The following is a 23,003-nucleotide window of genomic DNA, read 5'->3' on the forward strand; positions in this document are numbered from 1 at the left end:
CGCTAGAGAAGTGCCTGGAGCCCTTGGGAGCCCCAGCGCTGACCACACCTCGGTATGCGTCTCGTTGTCCCAGTGGGTGAACTGGAAGCTGGCCAAGGAGGGGCAGAGCTGGCGATCTTCCACACACTGCTGCAAGGGTGCTGGAGGGGAGCACAGTGAGGTCAGGAGATACCAGAGGGTGTGGGTACATTCCTTGATCTCCTGCATACCTCCAGCCAATGGGCACAGCAGAGTTCAGAGGCACAGTCACCTCCTGTTCTCTAGCAGGGGCTGGGATGTCAACACCAGCAGGCTGCCAACCTCCGTGTGCCAACTGCGGTTGACACAGGTCCACCCCACAGTGGGCCAGGCTGTGCCACCATCACCAGAGTTAGTGAAATGCTACAGGAAAACCCTGAAGCACAGACAGCTGGTTCTGGAATGAACTTTCCCACTATGCTATGGGGAAAACCAAAACTCCTTCCTCTAAAGCACATAGCACATAAGCAATCATGTGACAAGCCTATTTTTAGTCCCAAACCCATCTACCTCCAAGGATCAGAGCCAGCCAAAGGCAGAAAACATGGGAAACACTGTTAGCCCCAAGCTGTTAATACTCCGCAAACTTTAGGCAAGAGCAGAACAGATGAGAAGGGCTGCTCTTACATCTGCAGGGCTTTGCTGAGCAGACAAGGATCAATGTTTTCCAACTTGTAAACATGGCCACAGAGCCAAGGGTGGTGACACACATCTCTGATCACTGCTCTCTGAGGGGCTGAAGCAACTTACCAACTTACCAAGATCCTGTGTTAAAATAAAAAATAAAAGAAACACTGAGGACACAGCTCAGTGCAAAGCCCTATCCCTAGTACCAAAAAGAGAGAAAAAAAAAACCCAGGAGGTGCAGCTCCTACAGCCTGTCTGACTTCACCCTGCCGGCTGCCTATGCCTGCACCCTTCGAGGACCCCAGGCTTGGGCTCAAGGGTAGAATGGGTGTGTGTTTAAATCTTGGCAAGCTGGTGCAACCGGACTCACAGACAGGTCAGTCCTCAAACTGTCAGAGGGCCCTGAAAACAAATGACCACATCCTCTTCTCCTCAAGGTCTCCCGTACGTGTAGCAAATCAGGCAAGGCCTCTCTGGCCAGACTCTAACATCCAGACCGAGCCTGTGCCACAAGAACTGGCAGTGACCAGTGGGCACCCAGGGACATGGCGCAGACACGTGGGTTACTGCACAGAGCTGGACGCTGCCTAAAGGACACCCTGTGTGGTATCTGACAAATGTGCAAACATGAGTGCCTGATGGCTGCATCAGCGGTTACAGGGGAAACGTCTCTGTTGACTAAAAAGCTCTGGTGACAGGAATGATTTGTGCTTACCTTTCAAGTCTGTCATCTCTACCCAGCCTAAATCTGGCAGCTCGCAGGACTCCCCAGTGGACAGTGGCTGCACGTCAGAAGGAAAGAGCAGCTCGCTCCGGTAATCCTGGCAGCGCAGGGTGGAGAGGAACACCCCCGCTGTGCTGCACTCGTCAAACGAGGCTGCGGTCTTCTGAAACATGGGATCCACCTGAATACGAGAACAGGCAGAGACCACGGATGAGGGGCAACACCAGCACAGACCCAGATGCCCGGCATGGGCACAAATGGAACTGAACGTGTCTGTCCAGGATCAAGTCAGGGAAGGCCTTCTAGCTCTTCAGGCCAATCCCAGTGGAAAGAAAGGCAGCTGTGGCAGGACTTTGCACTCAAGAAGCCATGATGACCGGGCACAGTGGAACTCATCTACAAACTCAACTATTTAGAAGACTGAGGCCAGAGGATCCCATTTCAAGACCAGTCTGGGCAACTCAGTGACACGTTTGTCTCAAAATAAAAACAGCTGAGGACATACAAGGTGATCAAAATATACAGTGAAAGTTTAAATTTTATGAATGTATCACGGTGACTGACACATTGCCATTAATTTCTCTAAACGTACTCTCCATTGCTTGGAGCACACTTATGCTGCTGTTCTGGCCATTTCTGAAACGGTTCTTGAAGTCTTCTTTCACCAGTATCTTTATGAAGTGCAATAAAAAATACAGTGACCGCTGTTGCAGTGTCACCCACAGACAGGCAGGGTTACAGAAACACTGTGGTGCGCCCTCACCTCCTTATTCACCAGATCTAGCACCAGGCAAGCGATCATGAAGGGAAAATACATTGAATCCATTTAAGACAGTGAGGGTGAGGGCGCAACTAAAGACACTCCCAGGGGAGGACTTCGGGGATGTTAGGGTACTTCCACATGTTAGGCTACCATCTCACACTTAAGGAATGTTTTTAATAACAAAATTTGGTGGTGGGGCGGGGGGAGTAGAGCACCACCATCTGCTCTGTTGGTGTTTTAAGTCCTCCAGGACTACTACTGGAAGCAGTTCCTTAGGATTTGCTAGAGTCAGGCCACTCAACTGCAGACCCCAGCTTACAAGACAGGACGAATCTCTTGGGCAGGTTACTTAGCAGGTGGCTTAGGGAAGCACACAGTACCTAATGTGTGTGTAGCCTCACCAATGCAGTGTGCTCTTGGAAATAAAACCAAAGTTTTTAACCAGATCCCTTAGTAATTTGCAATCTCTTTCTTGGGTGAATTGTCTTGTTTTTTGAGACAGGGCCTTACTATGTAGTTCAAGCTGATCCTGAACTCACTACATAGCCCAGGCTGGCCTCAAACTCCCAGCAATTCTCCTGCCTCAGCCTCCCGAGTGCTGGAATTACAAGCACAAACCACCATGCTGAACCTGCAATCTCTTTCTATTCCAGTACTCTGAAAGAGAAGAATTTCCCACCTTCAGACTTCATTGTGAAGCTCAGGATAATGATGTGGATACCAGCTAAATAGTTTATTCTCTGAAGCTTCAGTGAGCCCAGTCCAGCAGGCAGGCGCAGCCCTCCAAGTCCCAGCTCCCGCTGCAGGGGACCCTTCCTCACCTCACACTTTCGATCTGCTTCCGAGACATTGAGGTTGTTTACATTCTGCTCGATGGTTTTGGAGGAGTGCTTCTTCTTTGGCTTTGGAGCCTTTTTGGTTGTTCCTGTTTCAGTAGCACTTCCGTCTAAAAGAAGGAATAAGAATTCGAACTGCATGGACTGCTTTGAAGTGTGTCACTGGACTAATTCAAGTTCCTCAAAACCCTTGAGTGGTCACAATTTAAACAACTGAAATTCACTCAAAGCAGCAGGTCCTATTTAATCAGTGGCTTACGGGAAAACTGAATTACTAGTGTTGGTACATGGCTTTTAATGTAGTCACTGTTCAAGGTTCTCCAAGTCAGAGCCCTCCAGTTGGTGGTATTTGCTCAACCCTGCCCAAACAAAATCTTGTTTTTGAGACAAGGCCTTGCTATGCAGTTCAGGCTGGCCTTGAACTCCCTGTGTAGCCCAGGCCAGTCTCAAACTCCCAGCAATCTTTCTGCCTCAGCCTCCAGTGCTGGGATTACAGATATGTACCACTACACCCAGCCCACTTAAACAAAATCTAAACACTTTTATAAGGCCCTTACCTTTTAGGTATCAGGAATTGAACTCATGACCTTGCACTTGCCAGGAAAGGTCCTAGTCTTTTTCAAAGAAGAATAACTTTCATTGCCAAACCAGAGCACCTTACAGAGGAGTAACAACAAGGACCAAAAGAAATAGCACCAAGGGGGCTGGGGATTTAGCTCAGCAGCAAAAGCGCCTGCCTTGTAAGCAGGCAGTCGTGAGTTTGATCCCCGGTGCCGATAAAAAGGAAATAGACCAAAAAAAAAAAAAAAAAGAAAGAAACAGCACCAAGAAGAAATACTGACAATTCCGAAAACGCCTTTATCCTCAATAGAGTAAATGATGTCTTGAGACTTCACTCTAGTATGTCACCCACATAATTACCTGGTGCACCATAAAGAAGACTTAAATCTAGACCCCAGCCCACACACCTGCACCAGGGTCCTCCTCCACGTCTTCCAGAGATGGGGCGTCTTTGCCGAGCCCCCCCAGGACTCTGTACGTATCAGCATGGACAACATCAACGCGCACAGCGTAGATCTTGGTGCTGGCGTCCAGGGTACCAGCGGCTACCTAGTCAAACCAGCAGAGCTAAGTTCGTGAAAAGGCAGAAAAAACACTTTGCAACAGCCAAAATCAGCAAGTCTCATAAAACATATGCACGTCCCAAGAAAAATCAGAGACGGGTGGGGAGTAACACAATGTCTATCGTATTTGCTGAATTCAGAAGTAACATTAATCAGACATAAAAAGCAATAAACATCCTTCTTACTTTAAAGTTGGTTGGTTCGGTGTCCTTCTGTTTAAGGATCTCAGACATAAAATCAATCAAGTGTAAGCCAAAAGCATTCTTGGTAGTGATTTTCTGGAAACAGAAAATGTAGCAAGGTTTGTCATTTAGAGCCTCAGATCTTGTGTACAATGCTTCCCTAAAGAGAGGAAATTAAGTTTTCACATAGGCTGTTCACTTCCTACCCCCATCTTGGTTTTCACAGGCACCTGACAACAGAACCACATCTACACACATCTCCTCCTCCTCCTCCTCCTCAAGGCGAGGATCCGGCAAGAGAAGCCCTACCAGGCAGGCACCGTCCTCATTCTCACTTAAGAGGAGGAAGGTGGGTGTTAACAGTGCACACCTGTAACCCAACATCAGGAGGCAGAGGCAGGACGACCGCCTTGAGTGATGGCCTTGAGTGACGGCAGCCTTGCCTCCGTAGCGAGTTCAAGGCCAGCTTGAATTACACAGCAAAGGTGTGGGAGAGCAGCAGCGCCACTGGTGACTCTTTGGTCACACAGCTTCTAAGCGGCAGAGACAGGAGAAAGGGCTCCACTCAGGCTGGACCAGAGTGCACATTAACCCTGGGCCTCACTCCTCTCTAGACACATAGTAGGTAGCAGGCCGCCCATTCAGGCAAGCACCAAAGGTCAGAACCATCCTGAGTGACACCAGCGCCAGGAAGCCAGACTGGAGAGTACAGTAATTTTCACACATTCCCCACTGATTCAAAAAGACTAGGTTTCCCCGTGATTGTGATGCAACATCTGCAGTGGCCACCCAGGAAATACTCACGTTTTCAGTGGACAGCTTGATGCAGGTGGAGTAATGCTCTGTAATCTGCGTGTTCGTAAACTTAGGAATCGTGGCGGAAACATCAACATTCCTAATGGATAACAGCAACAACAAACCAAATAACTCACAACATGCACCTTTTCAAAGCCCAAACCCAGCATCCACGGAGCACTGTGGAGATGCCCAGAGCCATGAGCCCGCCCAAGGTGGCCCCCAGAAGAGCAGCCCGGAGTCGGTCACCTGCTGGTGGGGGAGGCTAGGAGGTGAGGAGAGTCTGCGCTTAACTGCAGGTCCAAGACCCTGGAGCGCCTCCGCTGCAACCGCTCCTTCTCATCATCATTCTGGGGAAAGTCTTCGAGGACAGGGGTGCCAGTGATGCTGAGAGGGGCCTTCCGGGGTGGGGGCATCAGGAACACCCGTTCTGAAGGGGAACTGGCACTGTGGGGGGGTCCACGGCTCTCAGAAGACTTGCTCATTGTGGCTGGAGGTGATGGAGCAAAACAGGTGCTCAAGAAATCTTCATCATCAGAACACTTCCTGTATCTAAGAGGACCTGGGGCTATCTCGGCCTAGAGGCTCACTGCACAGTCTCCCTAAGACCCTCAACTCTTACACTCAATGCAAGAACCTCTACAATTTGTGTTTCTGGTGGGGGGGTGGTGGTGACAGAACAAATGCCAGCTACTGTAAATCCAAGCATTGTAAAGGATGTAAAGAAGCCTAAGACAGTACTGGGGACACAGCCCAGGGGAAAGCGCCTGCCTACCTGCATGAGGCCGTGGGTCCCATCTCTAGCACCACGGCAGGAAGTAGGGGTGCAGCAGCCCTGACTTCCAGCAAAGCTGTTACCTCTAAAAAGCTCACACATCCGCAGGACAACAGACACCTGTTACCCATGCAAGGGAGACACAGGCTCTGAGCAAGGCTGGGGTTCGACTACTGTCAGACAGCCGGGTTCTAATCCCAGCTCCCCGCTGTCTTGGTGGGGAGACACAATACACACTGGGAAGATGTGTTTTTTAAAAAAATGTTTCGGGGACTGGGGGTTTAGTTCAGCGGCATAAGTGCCTGCCTTGCAAGCAGGCAGTCGTGAGTTTGATCCCCGGGACCGATAAAAAGGAAAAAGACAAAAAAAAAAAAAAAAAAAAAATGTAAAAAAATGTTTCAAAGAGTCACCCACAGATTACTTTCTGAGAAGGAAAAATGTCTTTTACAGTGGAAGATTTAATAATCACCACATTAACCAAGAAGCCAAATGCAGCTCACTAAAAATGAAACACCCTCAAGCTAACTCATCTCCCAACATAATACCTTATGACATTCACAGCCCTGCCCAGGAAGTCTTTGGGCCAATCATACTTAGCCTAAATTTAACCAGCACTTTAGATCCAACTTCCAGTTTGTGAAGACTACAAGGAGCTGAGGAACAGGTTGAATAATAGTGCAAGGAGACATCTAGACAAATCTGGAATGGGGGGACCAGGCATGGTAGTGCACACCTGTGATTCTAGCACTCGGGAGGCTGAGGCAGGAGCTTGAGGCCAGCATGGGCTACATGAACAAGTGCATGACCAGCCTGCACTGCATAATGAGACTCTGTCTAAAAAAAAGACACCAAATACACAAAAAAAGTAACATGGGGAATATAACGGAAGATGACTGGTCAGTCTTCTACAGAGTCGATGCTGACGCTGTTGGAGAAGGGCTGCAACTTGAAGGCCAGCCTAGATAACTCAGCAAGACCCAGATTCATAAGAACAATGTTTTTAAAGGGTTGGGGATGTAGCTCAGTGCCAAAACTCCTCTTGCCTAGCGTGGCGAGGTCCATGTTCCATGCCCAGCACCACGTACAGAGACGTGCACAGGCAGCCACACAGACACATGATTGCATGTAAGTAGGGAAATCTGAGTTAAAGGAAAACAAAGTCTTATAAACAAAAAAAAAACCCAACATATATGGGTTTTTAGTTAGTCCTTGTTAAAAAAAATCAGCTATATAAGTGGCATTTTAGGGATAATCGGGAAAACATTGATAGTCTAGACACCAGCTAACACTAAGGAACTGCTCAGTCTCACATGCGATGGCATCGCTGTCACCATGGAGAGGGGGTCATTACTGTTAAGAGAAGCAGAAGAAACAACGGGGTGGAGGAAGAACGTGTGCAACTGCTTCAGTGAAAAAGATGGCAAAATGTTAACGGCCCCTGGACCTGCATGTGGGCTGTGTGTCCTGGCCTCTCAGTTTTCCTGGATATCAGAACATTTTCATCAGAAGTTAGGAAATATATGGTGTGTGGAGGACAGCGCAGCAGAAGGGACTCGGCAGGCTGGGGAACGAGACGGAAAACGGAGGAGGCAGTCATCTTAGGCATAGTGGTTAGGGAGGGTTCACCAGGAAAGGAGTGTAAAGCACCCACGGGAGCCACCCAGAAGCAGAAGGCACAGTGGGTACAAAGGGGGAACACGCTGGCACGGGTAGGGCACGTGGAGAGGTGAGGTGTCAGCGCAGGGACTGCAAGGCCTGATGGAACAGCAGCCAGCACTCGAGGCTTGCACATGGGCTGGTGCACACAGAGTGGGAAGGAAGTGACCAGATGCTGCGAGAGAGGATTCAAGGACCTACCTCACGCTTTCAGAGGGTATCGCGCTGAGAACAGCCTGGAAAGGGGATGTGGAAAGACAGGCAGGAAGGTGACTGCCAGTAGCTGGGACAGGAGATGATGGTGACTCAGACCACAGGTACCAGCACTAGAAGGAAGACATGTCCAGACCCTGCTCGGGGTCTCCAGACAGAACAGGGTGACTTCCTGCTGCGGGAAGACTGGGCTAGCTCTGGGGTCATCCCAGCTTCTAAGGAAGGAACTGCCCGGGACTGAGCGGGGAGGCCCCAGGGCAGCACATCTGTGGGGGCAGAGTCTCCTCACCTGCCAAAGGACCCGGGGATTGAATTCTGGAACTCAAGGGTGAGATCAAGCTAGATAATAAATAAACTCAGGAGTTACTGCATAGGGCACATTTAAACCCTAACACTGGATGAGCTCCCAAGTAAAGACAAAGAGAGTAGAAGCTGAAGGCAGTACTGGAGCACTTCCAAAGCGGAGCCAGCAGGAAGAAAGCAGAAAGAGCCACAGAGACAGGGAAAGTGGGACAAATCCAGGAGCATGTGGCACTCTAAAACCTCAACGGGACGGCACAGTGGTGCACACCTGTAATCATGGCACTTGGAACTGAGGCAGGAAGGGTCAAAATTTAAGCCCAGTCCAACAACTTAGTGACTTAGTGAGACTGTCTCAAAAATAAATTAATCGGTAGTACGAACCCAGTCAGGACAGGAGCCATGGCAGTGACAAAGGAGCTCTTACAGATGGACTTGTACGCGCTGCTAGGTATTGAGGAGCAGGTAGCGGACAAAGAGGTGAAGAAAGAATACAGGCAGGGGGCTGGGGATTTAGCTCAGCGGCATAAGCACCTGCCTTGTAAGCAGGTGGACGTGAGTTCGATCCCTAGTACCGGTAAAAATGAAAAAGACAAAAAAAAAAAAAAAAAAAAAAAAACCAGAATACAGGCAGAAGGCCCTCTCCTGCCACCCAGACAAAAACCCAGATAACCCCAAAGCAGCTGAACTCTTTCCACCAGCCTTGGAAGTGTTGACTGATGCTGCAGCCAGGGCTGCATATGACAAGGTCAGAAAAGCCAAGAAGCAGGCAGTAGCGAGGACCCAGAAACTTGATGAGTAAAGGAAAAGAGTGAAGCCTGACCTGGAGGCCCGGAGCGGCAGCCCCAGGCCCAGGGGAGTGAAGAGGAGGAGGAGAACCGGAGCACCAGGACTCTGGAGCAGGAGATTGCACGCCTATGAGAAGACGGTTCCCGGCAGCTACAGGAGCAGCAGAGGCTCATCCAGGAGCAGATACGCCAGGACCGTGAGCAGAGGCTGACAGGAAAGGTGGAAAATAATGAAGGCAAAGGAACTCCCAAACTGAAGCTAAACTGGAAGTGCAAAAAGGAAGATGAGTCCCAAGGTGGCTACTCCAAAGATGTCCTCCTGCGGCTTTTACAGAAGTATGGTGAAGTTCTCAACCTGGTGATTTCCAGTAAAAAAGCAGGCACTGCCGTGGTGGAGTTTGCGACTGTCAAGGCTGCGGAGCTGGCTTTCCGGAATGAAGTGGGCCTTGTGGATAACCCTCTGATTTCCTGGTTGGAGGGACAGCCCCAGGGCACGGCAGGCCCCAGCCACCCAGAACTGTCAAAGGGCTCAGTGCTGTCAGAGAGGGACTACGAGAGCCTTGTCATGATGCGCATGCGCTAGGCAGTCGAGCGCCAACAGCTGATCGCCTAGATGCAGCAGGAGGACAAGGGGCAGCTCACGTAGCCCCAAATTCTCACCTTCCCTCCCCACTGCCTTTTTCTAAAACCAGTTCTAATAAAAATTTTTTTAAAAAGAATAAAAAAAAAAATTAATCGGAGCTGGGGGTTTAGCTCAGCAGCGTAAGTGCTGCCTTGCAAGCACGTAGTGAGTTCCATCACCGGTACTGATTCAAGTCCAGAAAATAAAAAAATTTAAAAAAAAAATTAATCAAGTGACTAGAAAGGGGGCTGAGTTTGTAGCTCAGCGCAAAGGCCTTGGGTTCCATCCCAGTACTAGGAGTTGGCAGGGTAGGGGGAGCAGGGATGAAACTGCTACAGGTGAGAAAGGAATAATGAACCCTATCACCTGCAGCTGACAGATCAAATCAGATAAGAATGACAACTGAGTGTGCAGCCGTGGCCTAGGTTACTGGAGATGACATGAGCAGTGTTCCCAACACAGTAGCGGGGAAAGCCGTGCTGGAATGGATTCAAGAGGGGACAGAGGAGAAAAACTGGAGCGTGTCTGGCTCCAAGGCTGCAAATGCAGACAAGATCTCCAAGGACTTTGCTGTAAAACAGAGGAGAGAGATGGGAGGCCAAGTGGCTGTTAACAAGCAAAACACGAGCTAGCACAAAGCAGTTTTCCACCGCTGCTGTAACAAGCTAATCACAAGCTTGGCAATTTAAAACTACACACACGTACTTTCTCGTAGGTCTGGAGATCAGAAGTGTAAAATCAAGATGCCAGCAGTATGGTACTCTTTCTAGAAGTTTCAGGAAAAATCTGCTACCTTGTCTTTTCCAAAAGGCTTCCTACTTCTGTGGTTCCTCCCTTCAATCACCTTATCTCTACAGTCACATCTTCCCAACTCTGACCTTTCCACCTTTCCATCCCACCACCGGGATGATACAGGGCCATCTCCTCACCTCAAGACCCTCGCTTCATCACATGTGTGGAGTCCCTTTCACCACTGACATGAACATATTCACAGGGTTGAGACAAGGGGCATTAGTCAGCCTACCACAGGAATCATGCAAAAGGAGGAGTAAAAGCTACCAAACAACTTACTTGACTAAGTAGAGTGGACAACGTGGTCACATGGATGGATGGGGGAGAGGGCAGATGTTTTGTTTTGTTTTTACTTTTTGCAGGACTGGGGGTTAGAGCCCAGGGCCTTTGCAAGGAACTACAATCCCAGCCATTTTTTATTCTGAGACAGGACCTATCTAAACTGCTCAGGTGGGACTCATGATCCTCTGGTCCAGCTTCCCAAGTGTCGGGATTATAGCCATGTACATCACTCTTGGTTCAGTGTTCTTTTTATTGCTTTTACTTCTATTATAAAGTACATTTTTATAAACCAGGGAAAGTGTGAAACTGTCATGTAGGAACAGGAGAATAAGTGAACCAGGAAACATCATGATTGCTTGGGAGGTTAGAGTCCCCTTGAGGATACTCATGATTCCTAGGAGCTTTTCCTTGGCTGCTGCTGGCTGTGCAGGGGCTGATACCATCATTAAGCCTGCAAAAGAGGCAGGGTTTGAATTGGCCAGGGCTCTGATTTTTGTCAGGCAAGTACAAGGAAGAGAAAGGAGGGCAAAAAGAAAGATCCTGATTACACACCAAGCACAGAATGTAGACCAAGAGAGGAACAAGGACATGAGAGAAGCGAGTGTAGAATAAGGCTCAAGACTTCTGGCTCAAGACTGTTGGAGTCAGGAAACCAGAGGAAGTGAGCTGGAAAGATGGGTGATACTGAGAAGGGAAATATTTAAAACTGCGGTGACTTAGGGCTGAGGCAGTGTTTGAGGCCAATCTGGGCTACACAGCTAGACTCTATCTCAGAAAAATTTGAGGGGACAAAGTACTGCTAGTAACAGGATCCTCACTGGATAACTGAGTGCAGTGATACACATCTGTAATCAAAGCTATTCAGGAGGCTGAGGCAGGGCAACTTAACAAGACCGTCCCTCAATAAGCTTTCAGAAAAAAGGTTGGGGATGTAGCTCAGTGGTACAGCACTTACCTAACATGCATTTGTGAGGCCATGGGTTTAATTTCCAGTACAAAAACAAACCAAAAAACAAGATCCAAGGTAGTGAGTGGCTATGGCCTATTATAGTAACACAAGAAACAATATTCCTAGAACAGTGATGAAGAAACTCAGAACCTTTCTAGAGGGATAGTTTCCAGATTTAAGAATCAGAAGGCCTTGCTTTATTTAACCCCTGCTCATCACTTGGAAAAAAAAATTTTTGTACCGGGTCACAACCTGGCGTTTGCCAAGCAGGCACTTGCGCTGCTGAGCTAAACCCCTGGCCCTAGCCAGTGACATTTTAAGTGTCTTCACCACCCCATCTATAGGCCTAGCCAGGGTAAACACTTGCCTAGCATGTTCAGCCCCAGGTGGGACACACAGTATACCACTGACATATGTGTGTGGGACACACAGCCCCAGGTTTGATCCCCACCACGCACATATCTTAGCTGGCTCAGAACTAGTAAATACAGATACAACACAAATGTGCTAAAAAGCTACATAGAAAACCTAAATGACTGCCCATGTGAAAGGAGTGGCACAGTAGTAAACAGGACAAAAAGGAATAAATACAAGGACTTCACACTTTCCCTTCAAGGCTTCCCACCACCTCCAGAGTGATTAAGGTAACTCTCACCTAAGCTCAAAACAAACAAAATGGAACGAAGAAGAGACATTTGTAGGAACAAAATTGAGACAACCTGGGACTATTTAGATATGGGTGCAGCACGGTAAGGAAGGGAAGTGAACCTTGGCAGAAGAGGCCTCAGTAGAAATGGGAAGCACTGAAGGAGAAATGTCTTTAAAAAAGGAAACTCGAGAATGAGAGGCATGACTTCATTCTCAGATTCTTCTCTCTTTGTTCTCTCTCCCTGCCTTTGACACTGAACATCTCATTCAACAGACGGTCAACGAGCTCAAAAATACTTCTTGCATCTACTTCCTCACCTCCCACTCATGTTTCAACCCCTCTAATCAGGCTGGCGTCCTCACCACTTTAAAGCCTTGTCACAATCAACCATGCTTCATAGGTTACCGAATCCTATGATCACTTCTCAGGTCTCACCTCTGGGTGGGAGTCGGCAACCCTTGAAATACCTGACAAATCCCACCCTTCTTGAAACACTCCTGGAGGGTCTCAATCACTGTAACTGTTTCAGGAGTTGCCTGTCTCCTCGGTAGGCGCCCAGGGACAGGAATATCATCTGTTCAGTTCTTTACTTAAAGGGTCTGACGCATAGAGAGCACTCAGTATTTCTGAATGAATGCAAATATAAATGCAAGCGTGTTAAGCGTTGAGCCACGACTCTACCGTCCGGAAACTAACATCTAACCTAGGAAAACCGCCTTGCAAATTACTGAGAACCAGCAGCTGCATCCTCATTGGCCGAGCGTGCGCGCCCGGCCCCTCTCCCCTCCCCCCAAGGCCTCCTTTGCCCAGGTCCTCGGGTCGAGAAACCGGGTAACTTATCCACTCCTCGCTCGGGCCCATCTGCCGACGTGCCCGCTCGGGGCATCGCTCCATACCGGATCCTGCCCGCTGAGCCTGTGCCGGCTCGGCCTTACCTAGCCCGGGAGGTCCCATGTTGCCCTCGACCACTCTGGAGCTAGTTTTAATTTGCGCGCGCCGCTGCCTGAGCGCCTTAACGGCCGCGTGACGTCACGGGGTGGGTGGGGCTGGCTGTGCGCCTGCGCAGACCGCCTAAGTGGCCGGGAAAGCATCACCCCGGTTACGGGGAGGGGAGCTCCGCCGAGTTTAAGCCTCTGAAGTCCGCTGAGCGCTAGCTTTGGAGGTGGTGGTCCGTGGACACCCTGATATAATACGAAAACCTCCTTCCAAACGCTAGGGCCAGAACAAGGCGGCGGAGACCTAACGTCTCGCGGAGCAGGCAGGCAAAAGCTGTTCTTTCGTGGAATTTACTTCTGATGGGGTGGAAGGTGACGGTCCCCTGCGGAGACCCGTGAAGGCGGCAAAACGCTAAGGAGGTAGATGGGGAGGGCGGGGGTGGGTCTGAGGGGAAAAAACCCGCCCCGCAATGAGGCTTGTCGAGGGTTGACTTGAAGACCATGGTTTTTGTTTAGACTTTTGGGAAAAGCTTCCTGGAAACACCCTGCACCCTTCCCCCCACCAAAAAAAAAAAAAAAAAAAAAGAAAAAAAGATTTGGAAGGCTGAGCGTGTAGTTTACTGTAGAGTAAGTGCTTAGCACTCAGAAGTACCTGGCTTCAATCCCCATCACACACACACACACACACACACACACACACACACACACACAGAATGGAGCCGAGTGTAAAAAGCGAAGGGAGATGACAGCTCCCTTGCATTCAGCTTTATCTGAAGCTGTTTTAATCGAGCGAGGGGAGGCAAGGGTAATTCCCTCAGATCATCCGTAGAACATTCTCTGCTTTCTTATGATTTATGCATTCAGCGTGTTCTATTGTGTCTCTCCTCCAGCGTGCTATTGGTATCCAAAGTGCAGCGACTCTTGACATGGGGGACATTTGCCCTCTTTGTAGGACGACTTAGCATCGAGTAGCATCATCAGTAACCCTAGCTCATTTTGGCAACTGAAAGTATTGCTCTTTTAAAGCTATTTGTATTTGCGTGAACTTGTTCTTCCAGAGTCTACCTTCAAATCTGTGGTGTGAGGCAGGGTGGACGCAGGAAAGACCACTTCAGTGTCCACCTCAGCAAAGGCTACTAACCTACCACCAGCCCACAAACCCGAGTCAGCACCTAGAGTCATCCTGCATGACTTTCCCCTCCCCTTCACACACAAACCTTCATCAGACTTTTTGCCCCATAAAAACCTCTTTCAATGCTGCCCTCTCCTCTTTTCTTTGCAAGACCTTCCACACTTGATCTTCACCAAAAGGCCGAGAGAGATCACATGACCTTCTAGCTGCCTGGCTCCAGCCCTTTCTTAGTGGGCCCAGAGGGACATTTCCTAACTGCAAATCTAATCTGTCATTTCCACTTTCCCCCACGACTTCCTCCCAGAAATCTAAAGCCCTTCAAAAGTTCCATTGTCCTGGGGACTTCTTGAGAGTGCACAAGGCCCTGCAGGGTCTGGCCCCATGGCCTCTCCAGCCTCTTGTACCTTGGCCCTCCAACCCCTTGCATAGTGCCCTCCAGCTGCCTTTCTGTGTCTCCTAAAAATCTCTTTCAATGCTGGCATTTCTTTTCTCCCCACAACCCCCACTAAGGATTGAACCCAGGAATTTGCAATTTGCACATGTTAGGAAAGTGCTTTTGTCACTGAGCTGCCTCCCCAGCCCTTATTTTGAGACAGGTTCTTGTTAAATTATCAAGGCTGGCTTACAACTTGTGTTCCTCCTGCCTAAGCCTCCTGAGGAGCTGGGATTTTAGGTATGTGCCACTCATATAGGGGAATGAAACTCCCAACCTACTATGTCCTGTATGAGTTTGTGTTCTCTAAAATCAAAGAATGAATTTTAGGAACAATGGAGGTTAAGAGTAGAACATATTTATTGAGAGAAAGAAAGCTTCTGTCTGAGAGAGACAGAAGGGGTCCCAAGCAGGTTGCCAAGGACTTTTATAGAGCAAAATCATGGGGCAAGACGGGTCCCAGGTGGGAGAACACTGGGAACTCACAAAACAGATGGGCATAAGGTGGGACATATCTATAGTTAGCCAATAAGATCGATAGTTCAGGTAAAATTGATTACATTAGGGTCAAATGGGGAAGCGAGTCACATAGAAAGCATGGACATTCTTAAGGAGCAGTGACTCTTCCCTAGAGGGTTGGGATGGTGACTCCTGGCTTCCTCTGGATGATAGGGAACTATTTAGGGTATCAATCCTCAGGATATGGGTGCATTTGTTTGGTCTTCTGTCTTGAGGCCTGGCCCACAGCAGGAGGTGTCAGTTGCCAGGTATCTGTACTGGCTCTGTCTAGGACCCAGCCCTGTCTGACTGCCTATAATATTTCTGACTAACTCAGCTGCCTGCAACACCACTACACCCAGCTGATAACTGGCCTTTCTTTCTTAGACTTAGTCTCACTGTGTCCACTGCCACCCCAGGGCCTCTACACTTGTGCTGTCTTCTACTCTAGGATCCTTTCACCTTTGTCACCTAGTTCTTTCCAGTAGCTGCTGTCCCTGCCTGAGGGAGGCCTTCCCTGATACACCCAGTCTGTTTTTTTTGTTTTTGTCTTTTTGAGACAGGGTCTCTCTATGCAGTTCAGGCTGGCCTTGAGCTCACTTTGTTGCCCAGGCTGGTCTCAAACTCGAAGAGATTCTCCTGTCTCAGCCTCCTGAGTGCTGGGATTACAGGCGTGAGCTACCATGCTATCTTTGCTGCAAACTTTAAAACTTATCCTTGGTGCAATTTTACATTGACTATCATGTCTGTCCCGCTATAGACTGTCAACTCCATGAGTTCAGAGTTGTCTTTGTTCACCATTGTTTTTTGAGCCCCTGATGCTGGTCTGGGACACAGCCAGTGCTTAAATATGCAGAGAAAGGGCAAAATGAAGAGACCAAGTTAAACTCTGGGTTGGGACCCAAGATCCAGTTCCCTGCCTCCCCACCCCCAAACCCTGGGCTGGATGTGTTCCCCTCCAGGAAAATGTGGGTGGCAGTACCTCCTTCACAGGACCACATTCAGGATTAGTGAATGGTTTCAATTGTCTGTGACTACACAGGCACAATGAATGTCAGCTACGGGCCCTGCCACTTCCCTCATTTAACTTGTCCTGCGTGCAGGATAGCAGGAGGAGGTGTGATTTTCTGGATTCCACGTATACACCAACCACTAAACACTGAGAGCTGAAAGAGTTTCCTGGTGGCACTGAAATGGGAGCCCCTGAAAAACTGGCTGGCAACCCAGGAGAGGCCTGAGGCTGTTTGTCTCCCGGATGGAGCCCCTGGGAGCTGACTGGGAGCTCTTATGTGCAGAGAGGCAAAGCCAGCTCCGCACCCAGTGTTTTGCAAGCAGGGCTCACCCAATACATACAGGTCTTTTACCTCCTGCTGTGAATGCCTTCTTTGTTTGGGGGCTAGGATTACAGAGGGTGCCAAAAGATTGAATGATCTGTGGATATTATCACTGGCAAGTGAAGCTTAATTCCTCTGTCTGCGCCAAAGTAAAGTAGTGGGGCCCTTCCCCACCCTTAGCTCCCACTCCCCTCCCCCAGTGCACTCCTCACCGGATTCTACTTGCCTCAATACAGGTGAGAAACAGATTTTTCAATTCTGAAGGAGCGAAGTACCCGAACAAGGAAATTTTTGGCGTTAACTTGCTCTGACTTTCCAGCCTGCAGCCTCCTAGAACTATAATATAGTTCCTGATTTAAACTGGCAAGCTGCTAGAACAAAATGGGCTTTGCATTCATTGTGTCCTTTGCGCAAATGGCTCTAATTTTTGTATGCGATAGGAAATTCCTGACCTCCTAAAGACTGGGCTAAGAACCAGCAATCTGTTTTCTAGAATTTCCAAACAACATATTTCTCTGTATCTTACATGTAGAGCTTCTCTCCCGCCTCCACAAAAAACCACATTTAACCCCTAAATGTTGTTTTATTCTCAAGACCACATGCAACATTGCTAGGAAAGGTACTTTCTTCCAGGCTGTGCCACTTAACTAGCCCTGCCAGGGAAAGCTGTGTACCCTTTATGTGTCCAAGTTTTATCAGATGTAAAATAAGAGGGGGTAAAAGGGTTCACTTGTATTATAATTATAGTGTATGAATTACAAACTCTAAAGCAGTTTAAACAGTGGCCAGACCACTGGCAAAGCTCAGTGAACACTAAATATTCCCATTACTAGAACTGCTGTTGCCTCTTGGGGGTTCGCCAGGTTTTGTATCAAAATAAAGCATAGCTTCCTAAATATCTAGAGAGGTTTCCCCCTAATTGTGAGAGTATTCCCAGAGCACCACAGGTCTGGTCTTTCCATTACTACTTTTTTTTCCTGTGTACTCTTTCTTGTACCTTCTGCCCCGTTCAAACTTTGCTGTTCCCTTTGTAATCATCTGCCTACACATAACTTTTTTTTTTTTTTTCTTTTCAACTAAAAACATCCAGGCCTAGAAATCACACTTTCTTTCTACCCACACAGACTTCTCGAGCTTATGTGTGCTCTCTGTGTCCACTATGACCTTTGATTTTGGTTTGGACACACCATGAAAATGACCTAGATGTTCCTTAACTTTCTGAAGTGTTCTTTCCTGGCTACTGGCCATCCCGCTGGGACACCACAGGGAAGACTGGTTTGAGGTACATTGAGAAAGACCAGGATGTACTGGATGGAGCTGTCAAGACAACAAGAACTTCTTGGGAACAAGTATGTGAGACTGCTCACCTGCTGAGCATGTTCTTGAACAGATTCCAACTGATACAGAAAACAGCCTCTTTTATTGAGTGGAAGGAAAACACCAGCAAGTGATTTTCAAAATAAAAAATACACAAATGTTTTTAAAACACTGAATTCCTCCACCATAGGTCCAATCCTCATCATATCTTACTTTGAAAGCAGTACCTGCCAGATGCCAGCAGGTGACATGGAAAACAGCAGCCATTAGCTGGGCATGGTGGTGAACACCTGTAATCTCAGCACTTAGGAGGCTGAAGCAGGAGGATCGTTGCGAGTTTGAGACCAGCCTGGACTACAAAGTAAGCTCAAGGCCAGTCTGAACAGCATAGTGAGACCCCGTCTCAAAAAGACAAAAACATAAAACAGTAGCTGTTGTGCAGCAGGAGTCCCAATACTGACGGATGTCAGCTCCCAGGACACTTATTTCTCTGGGAGTGAGATGTAGATTCTACAAGAGAAGGCAGCATCGGGTCACCACTGAGCCATGTTAAATGAGGGGCCAGGTTCTCCACCTCAGCAGATCTTCCTGGCAGTGCTAGGTAGGAACAGCAGTGATATTTCCAAAACAACCACACCCACAACTGTTTCTTAAGACTCCTCAGGATGCTCAAGAAAATACCCGAATCATATCTCTAGAATCAGGACACTGTTGGAGTTGAATGCTTTACAGTCCCTTCCTGTCCAGCCCTGGCAATGGGCCTGGATTGTGATAACCCCTCTTTTCAAAACTAAAAACATACTTAAATGCATCGTATTTGACAAGAGACTAACGCATGATTAGAAAATGCCCAGCTCCATGTGGTAGCTAAAGTTTTCCATTTAATTAACGAGGGGCCCTCACTCAGGGACAAATTGTTGGTCTCAGAAAGCTTGTCCTAGAGCTTTAGCTCTTGGCCACTGGAAGAGTCATCAAAATTGGCTATTTCATTAGCTATAGGAAATCCATTATCTCAAGTCTGGGACAGAGCACTACTGAGTTAATACATGTTTGCAAATGAATGTTAATGAATTATTGGGGTAGTACTAGAATTTAAGCTGTCACAAAGACAGCTACAATGTTTGTAAGAAAACTGGGCTAATAGAATGAAAAACATCTTAGGTTATATTTTCAAAACAGTGAGGGTATGAAAAATTAGATCCTAAAGTAGAAGTTGCTACCACAGTATCTAGGATAGAGTGCCACAGCATGGGAATTCAGCTAACAGTTCAACATAGAAACCATTCACAACGAACGTGTTGGGAGTCATTCACAAAAAGGAGTCAGCCAGGATGGAGGTATTCTCTGGTTCTCTTGAACTTCCAGTGTTGACACAGAAATACAATTTCATAGCATGTCAGCTCCTTAGCAGCAAGATCCTCCCATCATATCCGTTTCCCTGGACTGTCTTTGGGTAATGATGAAAGATCAGAAGAAAAGCTCAGCCCCACCCTAAATTAGGTTCCCATGGCCACTTTATCCACTTTTTTTTTTTTTTTTTGTCTTTTTCCTTTTTATCGGTACCAGGGATCAAACTCACGACTGCCTGCTTGCAAGGCAGGTACTTAGGCCTAGGCCGCTGAGCTAAATCCCCAGCCCCTTTACCCACTTCTTCAAGTGCCTTATTGTATCCTAGCACTCTCCCCACTGCACGGTGAAGGTCATGTATACCACTGACATATGTGGAAAAGAAACTTTTGTAGCTGGAAAAAATCAGAAATAACCTCATTTTTTCAACGGCCTTTGTATTAAGACACCCCAGCCAGGGGGGGACAGGGCAGAGTTTTGAGCTGGGTCAGAAGATTGTGGAACTCCTCCACTGCCTGCGCATGTGCTGTGGAGTTCAGCACCAGGTGTTGGAAGAGATTGACAGGCTCAGCATTCCGAAACGTCTTGGGGACTGGTATGGTCAGGGGCAAGAAGGGGTTACCAATGAGGAAGTGATGGAGGGATCTTTGCTGGAGGCCTCGGCCCAAGAACCAGACGAGATCTTGGAGCCGCCGGGAGAGCATGCTGTGCTGCCAGTCCGTGAGGGGCAGCTGGAGCAACAGGTGCATGAGGGCTGTTTTGAAGTGATAGGCGGTAAGGATGGGGTGGGACTCCCCATTGGGTAACCTCTGGTGGTCCTGGAGACTCAAAATAATCTGGAGGCACTTGAGGTGACAGGTGTTCTCAGGGGCAAAGCGTCCCACCAGCTTCAGGAACAAGTGCTCACAGGCTGCAAAGGATTCTGGCCAGTGCACACTGGTGAGCTGTTCCTGCTCAGGGGCCTGACTCACCAGGTAGACTAAGGTGTCCTCCCGTTGAACCCCCAGGACCAAGCTGATGGAGAGAATGCGGCCTGAGGGGTAGTCCAGCCTGAGCTTACAGGAGGTGGGGGATGGTGGGAGACTGAGCTTAAAGTCATACTTGTGGGCCACTAGAGCCCAGGCACTGTCCACCAAGCTCCGGAACCATTGCACAGTCTTGTATACATCCAGGTGGACACCGGTGCAGAGAGATCCTTTGATGGAGCTGTGGCACTTGCCTGAGCCTGCCAAAGGGGACCTATGGTGGTGCACCAGACACAGCACATCCCCCAGGAGCTTCTCTCGCTTGCACACGCATTCAGACTCCACCAGCACACTGCCACAACGGCGGCCGAGGGCAGGATCCCTCATTTCCAAGACAAACATGGTGCCTTGTGGTGGGACAATTGGCACCAGGACATCAAATTTGTGGATCTTGTGGAGGATTCCACACTTTTCAAAGGCAGCCCCGATACCCAGGCAGTCCTCCAACTGCAGGTGAGCTTCTGGCCGGCTGAGCATCCGACAGGCCTCAATCAGATCATCTACAAAGCTCTCCACAAACTCGCAGGTGCCTGACAGGTCACGGATGGCATTTTGGATGTGGTGTTTGTAAAAGAATTCCAAGGCCTCCTGAGAGGGGAAGTCACTGAGCCAGCTGGAAGAGAGGACAGACATAACCCGGACTTCCTCCTCCTCATCGCTGCTGGAATCAAAGTCTGGCTCATGCTGCATGTTCTGCCGCAGGAGCTCAAAGATGAGAAAGAGGCAAAAGAGGCCAGCATTCCATAGGTTTCCCAGCATCCAGCCCAGAGGCCCCTCCTGGCCAAAAGCCTGGAACGGCCACTCCCTCTCTTTCTTCCCCAGCACTAACTGGTCCTTGGGTACTTCTCCTCGCCAGAAGTCCTCTGCCTTCTGTTTCTGCTCAGCTACTCGCTTCCTCTCTTCAAACTCTATGTTTAACTGCCGCATCTCCTCATTCAGTCGCTTTTCCAGCTGCCGGCTCCTGGCTAGTGTGTCTAGGTCCATCCGGTCACTGACCATCAGCGGGTGGTAAACGACGTACATGACTGCCAAGAACAGCAGGCTTAGCACAGCCATGGAGGCCTCTGCATCTGTAGGAGGAGGAGGAGGAGGAGGAGGAGGAGGAGGAGGATGGGAGTCAGGGGTTCATCTTCAGGACACATCTGCTCTCCAGTGCATACTCCCCAGAGCCCTGGTACCCCAAGTCCTGATGCCAACTATGCAGGAGGAACAGAAAGCTCTCAGAGTTGGGTTTGGGCCAAGCAAGGGTGGTCTGCTGAAGTAGGCAAAAAGGAGACAGATGTGCCACTCCATCTTGCTACTACTTTCCTTCCATATGATGGGTGGCATTCAAGCTTTATGAGGGCAGACACCAGACATGTTTTTCATTTTAGCATGAGACAGGGAGAGGGACCCTTGTGGTGGGGTGTCCTCACCCGGCTAGTCAGTCCAGCTTGGGCACCAGATACGATGCCAGAGGCTTCCTTGCACAGGCAGAGTGCTGAGACTGTCTGGGCCACAAAGTCCCTAGCCCCAGACCGCAGCACCGGATCCCAGCCACAGCATCTCACTTCCTCTGTGACTTCACAATGTTCCGATCGCTCCCCGCTAGTCCTTACACCGCCCAGCCTCACCTTTGTGCTCTGCGGGCACCGTACTCTGTGAGGTCCCCGGGGAGCTGCTGGAAGCCTCTTCTGCCCATTTCCACTTGCAGAGGGAACAAGTGCCCACAGAACCCTGTGCCCAAGGGCCACCCGAAAGTTGACATCGGGGTTCCTCTGCCTCCCCATCCACCACGCCTGCCGCTTCCGACTGCACCCCTGCCCGTCGCAAGCTACCGGGCTTTCCGGGATTCGCGAAGGGCTGAGCCCTGCGGACGCGGGGGCGGGGGGGGGGCCCGGCCAGGGGCTGGCCTCGCTGGGTCATCCTCGCCCTCCGCAGGAGTCCGGCTAAATTTCACAAGGTACCTGGGCTGCAGCTTCAAAGCGGAGCCCGGATCCCATTTTCAGCTTCGCCCGGACTCGGGTACTCGTTCTGTCCATCCCGACCACAGGAAGGCCCCGCCCCTCCTCAGGGTTCCTCCCGGGACCCCGTGCCCGGGTTTCTCACCTGGAGTCAACAAGAACACGGTCTTAAAGAGACAGCTCCACCTGACCGTCTGTGCCTTCTACCCGGCCAGGTGGGCGCTCCAGGTTCATCGCCCAAGCCAGCCACGAGAGCAAGCCTGGCCCCCTCTCCCGAAGAAAGGACCATGTTGGTCAGAGCGCGCAAAGGCCCGCGCGCCGCGGAGCCCAGCGGCCCACGCGGCTATCGCTTCCCAGGACTCCCGCCGCGCCGCGTCGCCCCGCCCCGCCCCCATCCGCCGCCCGCACAGCCCCGCCCCGCCTGGGCAAGCTCCTCCCACTCAGCCCCGCCCAGCCCGGTGCCCTCTTGGTGCCTTCTTGGTGCCCCCTTGGTGCTTCCTTGTCCTTGGCGCGGTCCGCATCCCCGATCGCGCGAGTCCAGGAGAAAGCAGCAGGTCGGCGATCTTACCTACACTGGCTCTACTCGGCCTCTCTGCATGCTGTCTACCTATTCAGCTTGGCACGCGGAGAACCCATATTCACTATAAACTTGGATGAAAAGAACTTGTGGCCGAACCAGGAACCGACGGAGAAAGCACCTCTCCCTGCCTCTGAGCAAAGTGTTTCCCGCGCCCTACGTTCGTCTGCTCCTAGCCTGTGTATTCATCGACCCCCTTCTCCATCTTTCACTTTTGTGAAAGGACGGCACCCCAGCGTTTGGCTAGGATTCTTACTCCGAAGTGGAAAGCAAGGAAAAATCTTTAGATTCAGCTCTGTTGTGGTTATCCAGCAACCACGGAGGCCGAGGCAGGAGATTGGTCTTAGACAATTTAGTGAAACTGTGT

General features: G+C 49.6%; 2 protein-coding genes and 1 pseudogene across 3 annotated transcripts in view; 1 reads left to right on the forward strand and 2 right to left on the reverse strand.

Annotated features, from left to right (window-relative positions):
- Positions 1 to 22,342, reverse strand: part of Ncaph (non-SMC condensin I complex subunit H) — a 36,899-nt gene extending 14,557 nt beyond the window's left edge. The window contains exons 1-8 of one of the 2 annotated variants that reach the window (XM_013154473.2): positions 22,205 to 22,342; positions 5,319 to 5,559; positions 5,079 to 5,169; positions 4,278 to 4,370; positions 3,937 to 4,078; positions 2,954 to 3,078; positions 1,361 to 1,550; positions 49 to 140 (exon numbers count right to left, since the gene is read on the reverse strand). In XM_013154473.2, the coding sequence (XP_013009927.2) occupies positions 49 to 140; positions 1,361 to 1,550; positions 2,954 to 3,078; positions 3,937 to 4,078; positions 4,278 to 4,370; positions 5,079 to 5,169; positions 5,319 to 5,554 (969 nt within the window). In that variant the 5' untranslated portion in view covers positions 5,555 to 5,559; positions 22,205 to 22,342. Of the gene's footprint in view, positions 1 to 48; positions 141 to 1,360; positions 1,551 to 2,953; positions 3,079 to 3,936; positions 4,079 to 4,277; positions 4,371 to 5,078; positions 5,170 to 5,318; positions 5,560 to 13,030; positions 13,139 to 22,204 lie in introns of those variants that run through there. The other variant, XM_013154472.2, reaches the window with a different exon arrangement.
- On the forward strand, positions 8,416 to 9,462 carry LOC100715706 (dnaJ homolog subfamily C member 17-like; annotated as a pseudogene).
- Itpripl1 (ITPRIP like 1) lies at positions 17,829 to 22,387 on the reverse strand. The gene is made up of 2 exons (XM_003471703.4): positions 22,205 to 22,387; positions 17,829 to 21,186 (listed from the first exon to the last, which is right to left on the reverse strand). The coding sequence occupies exon 2, from the start codon at positions 21,170 to 21,172 to the stop codon at positions 19,532 to 19,534; it is 1,641 nt and encodes a 546-aa protein (XP_003471751.3). The 5' UTR covers positions 21,173 to 21,186; positions 22,205 to 22,387; the 3' UTR covers positions 17,829 to 19,531.
- Positions 22,388 to 23,003: the final 616 nt, after the last annotated feature.

Source organism: Cavia porcellus, unplaced genomic scaffold (genome assembly GCF_034190915.1).
Source record: "Cavia porcellus strain 051 isolate PalLab524CR breed Dunkin Hartley unplaced genomic scaffold, mCavPor4.1 scaffold_18, whole genome shotgun sequence".
Taxonomy (NCBI): Eukaryota; Metazoa; Chordata; class Mammalia; order Rodentia; family Caviidae; genus Cavia; species Cavia porcellus.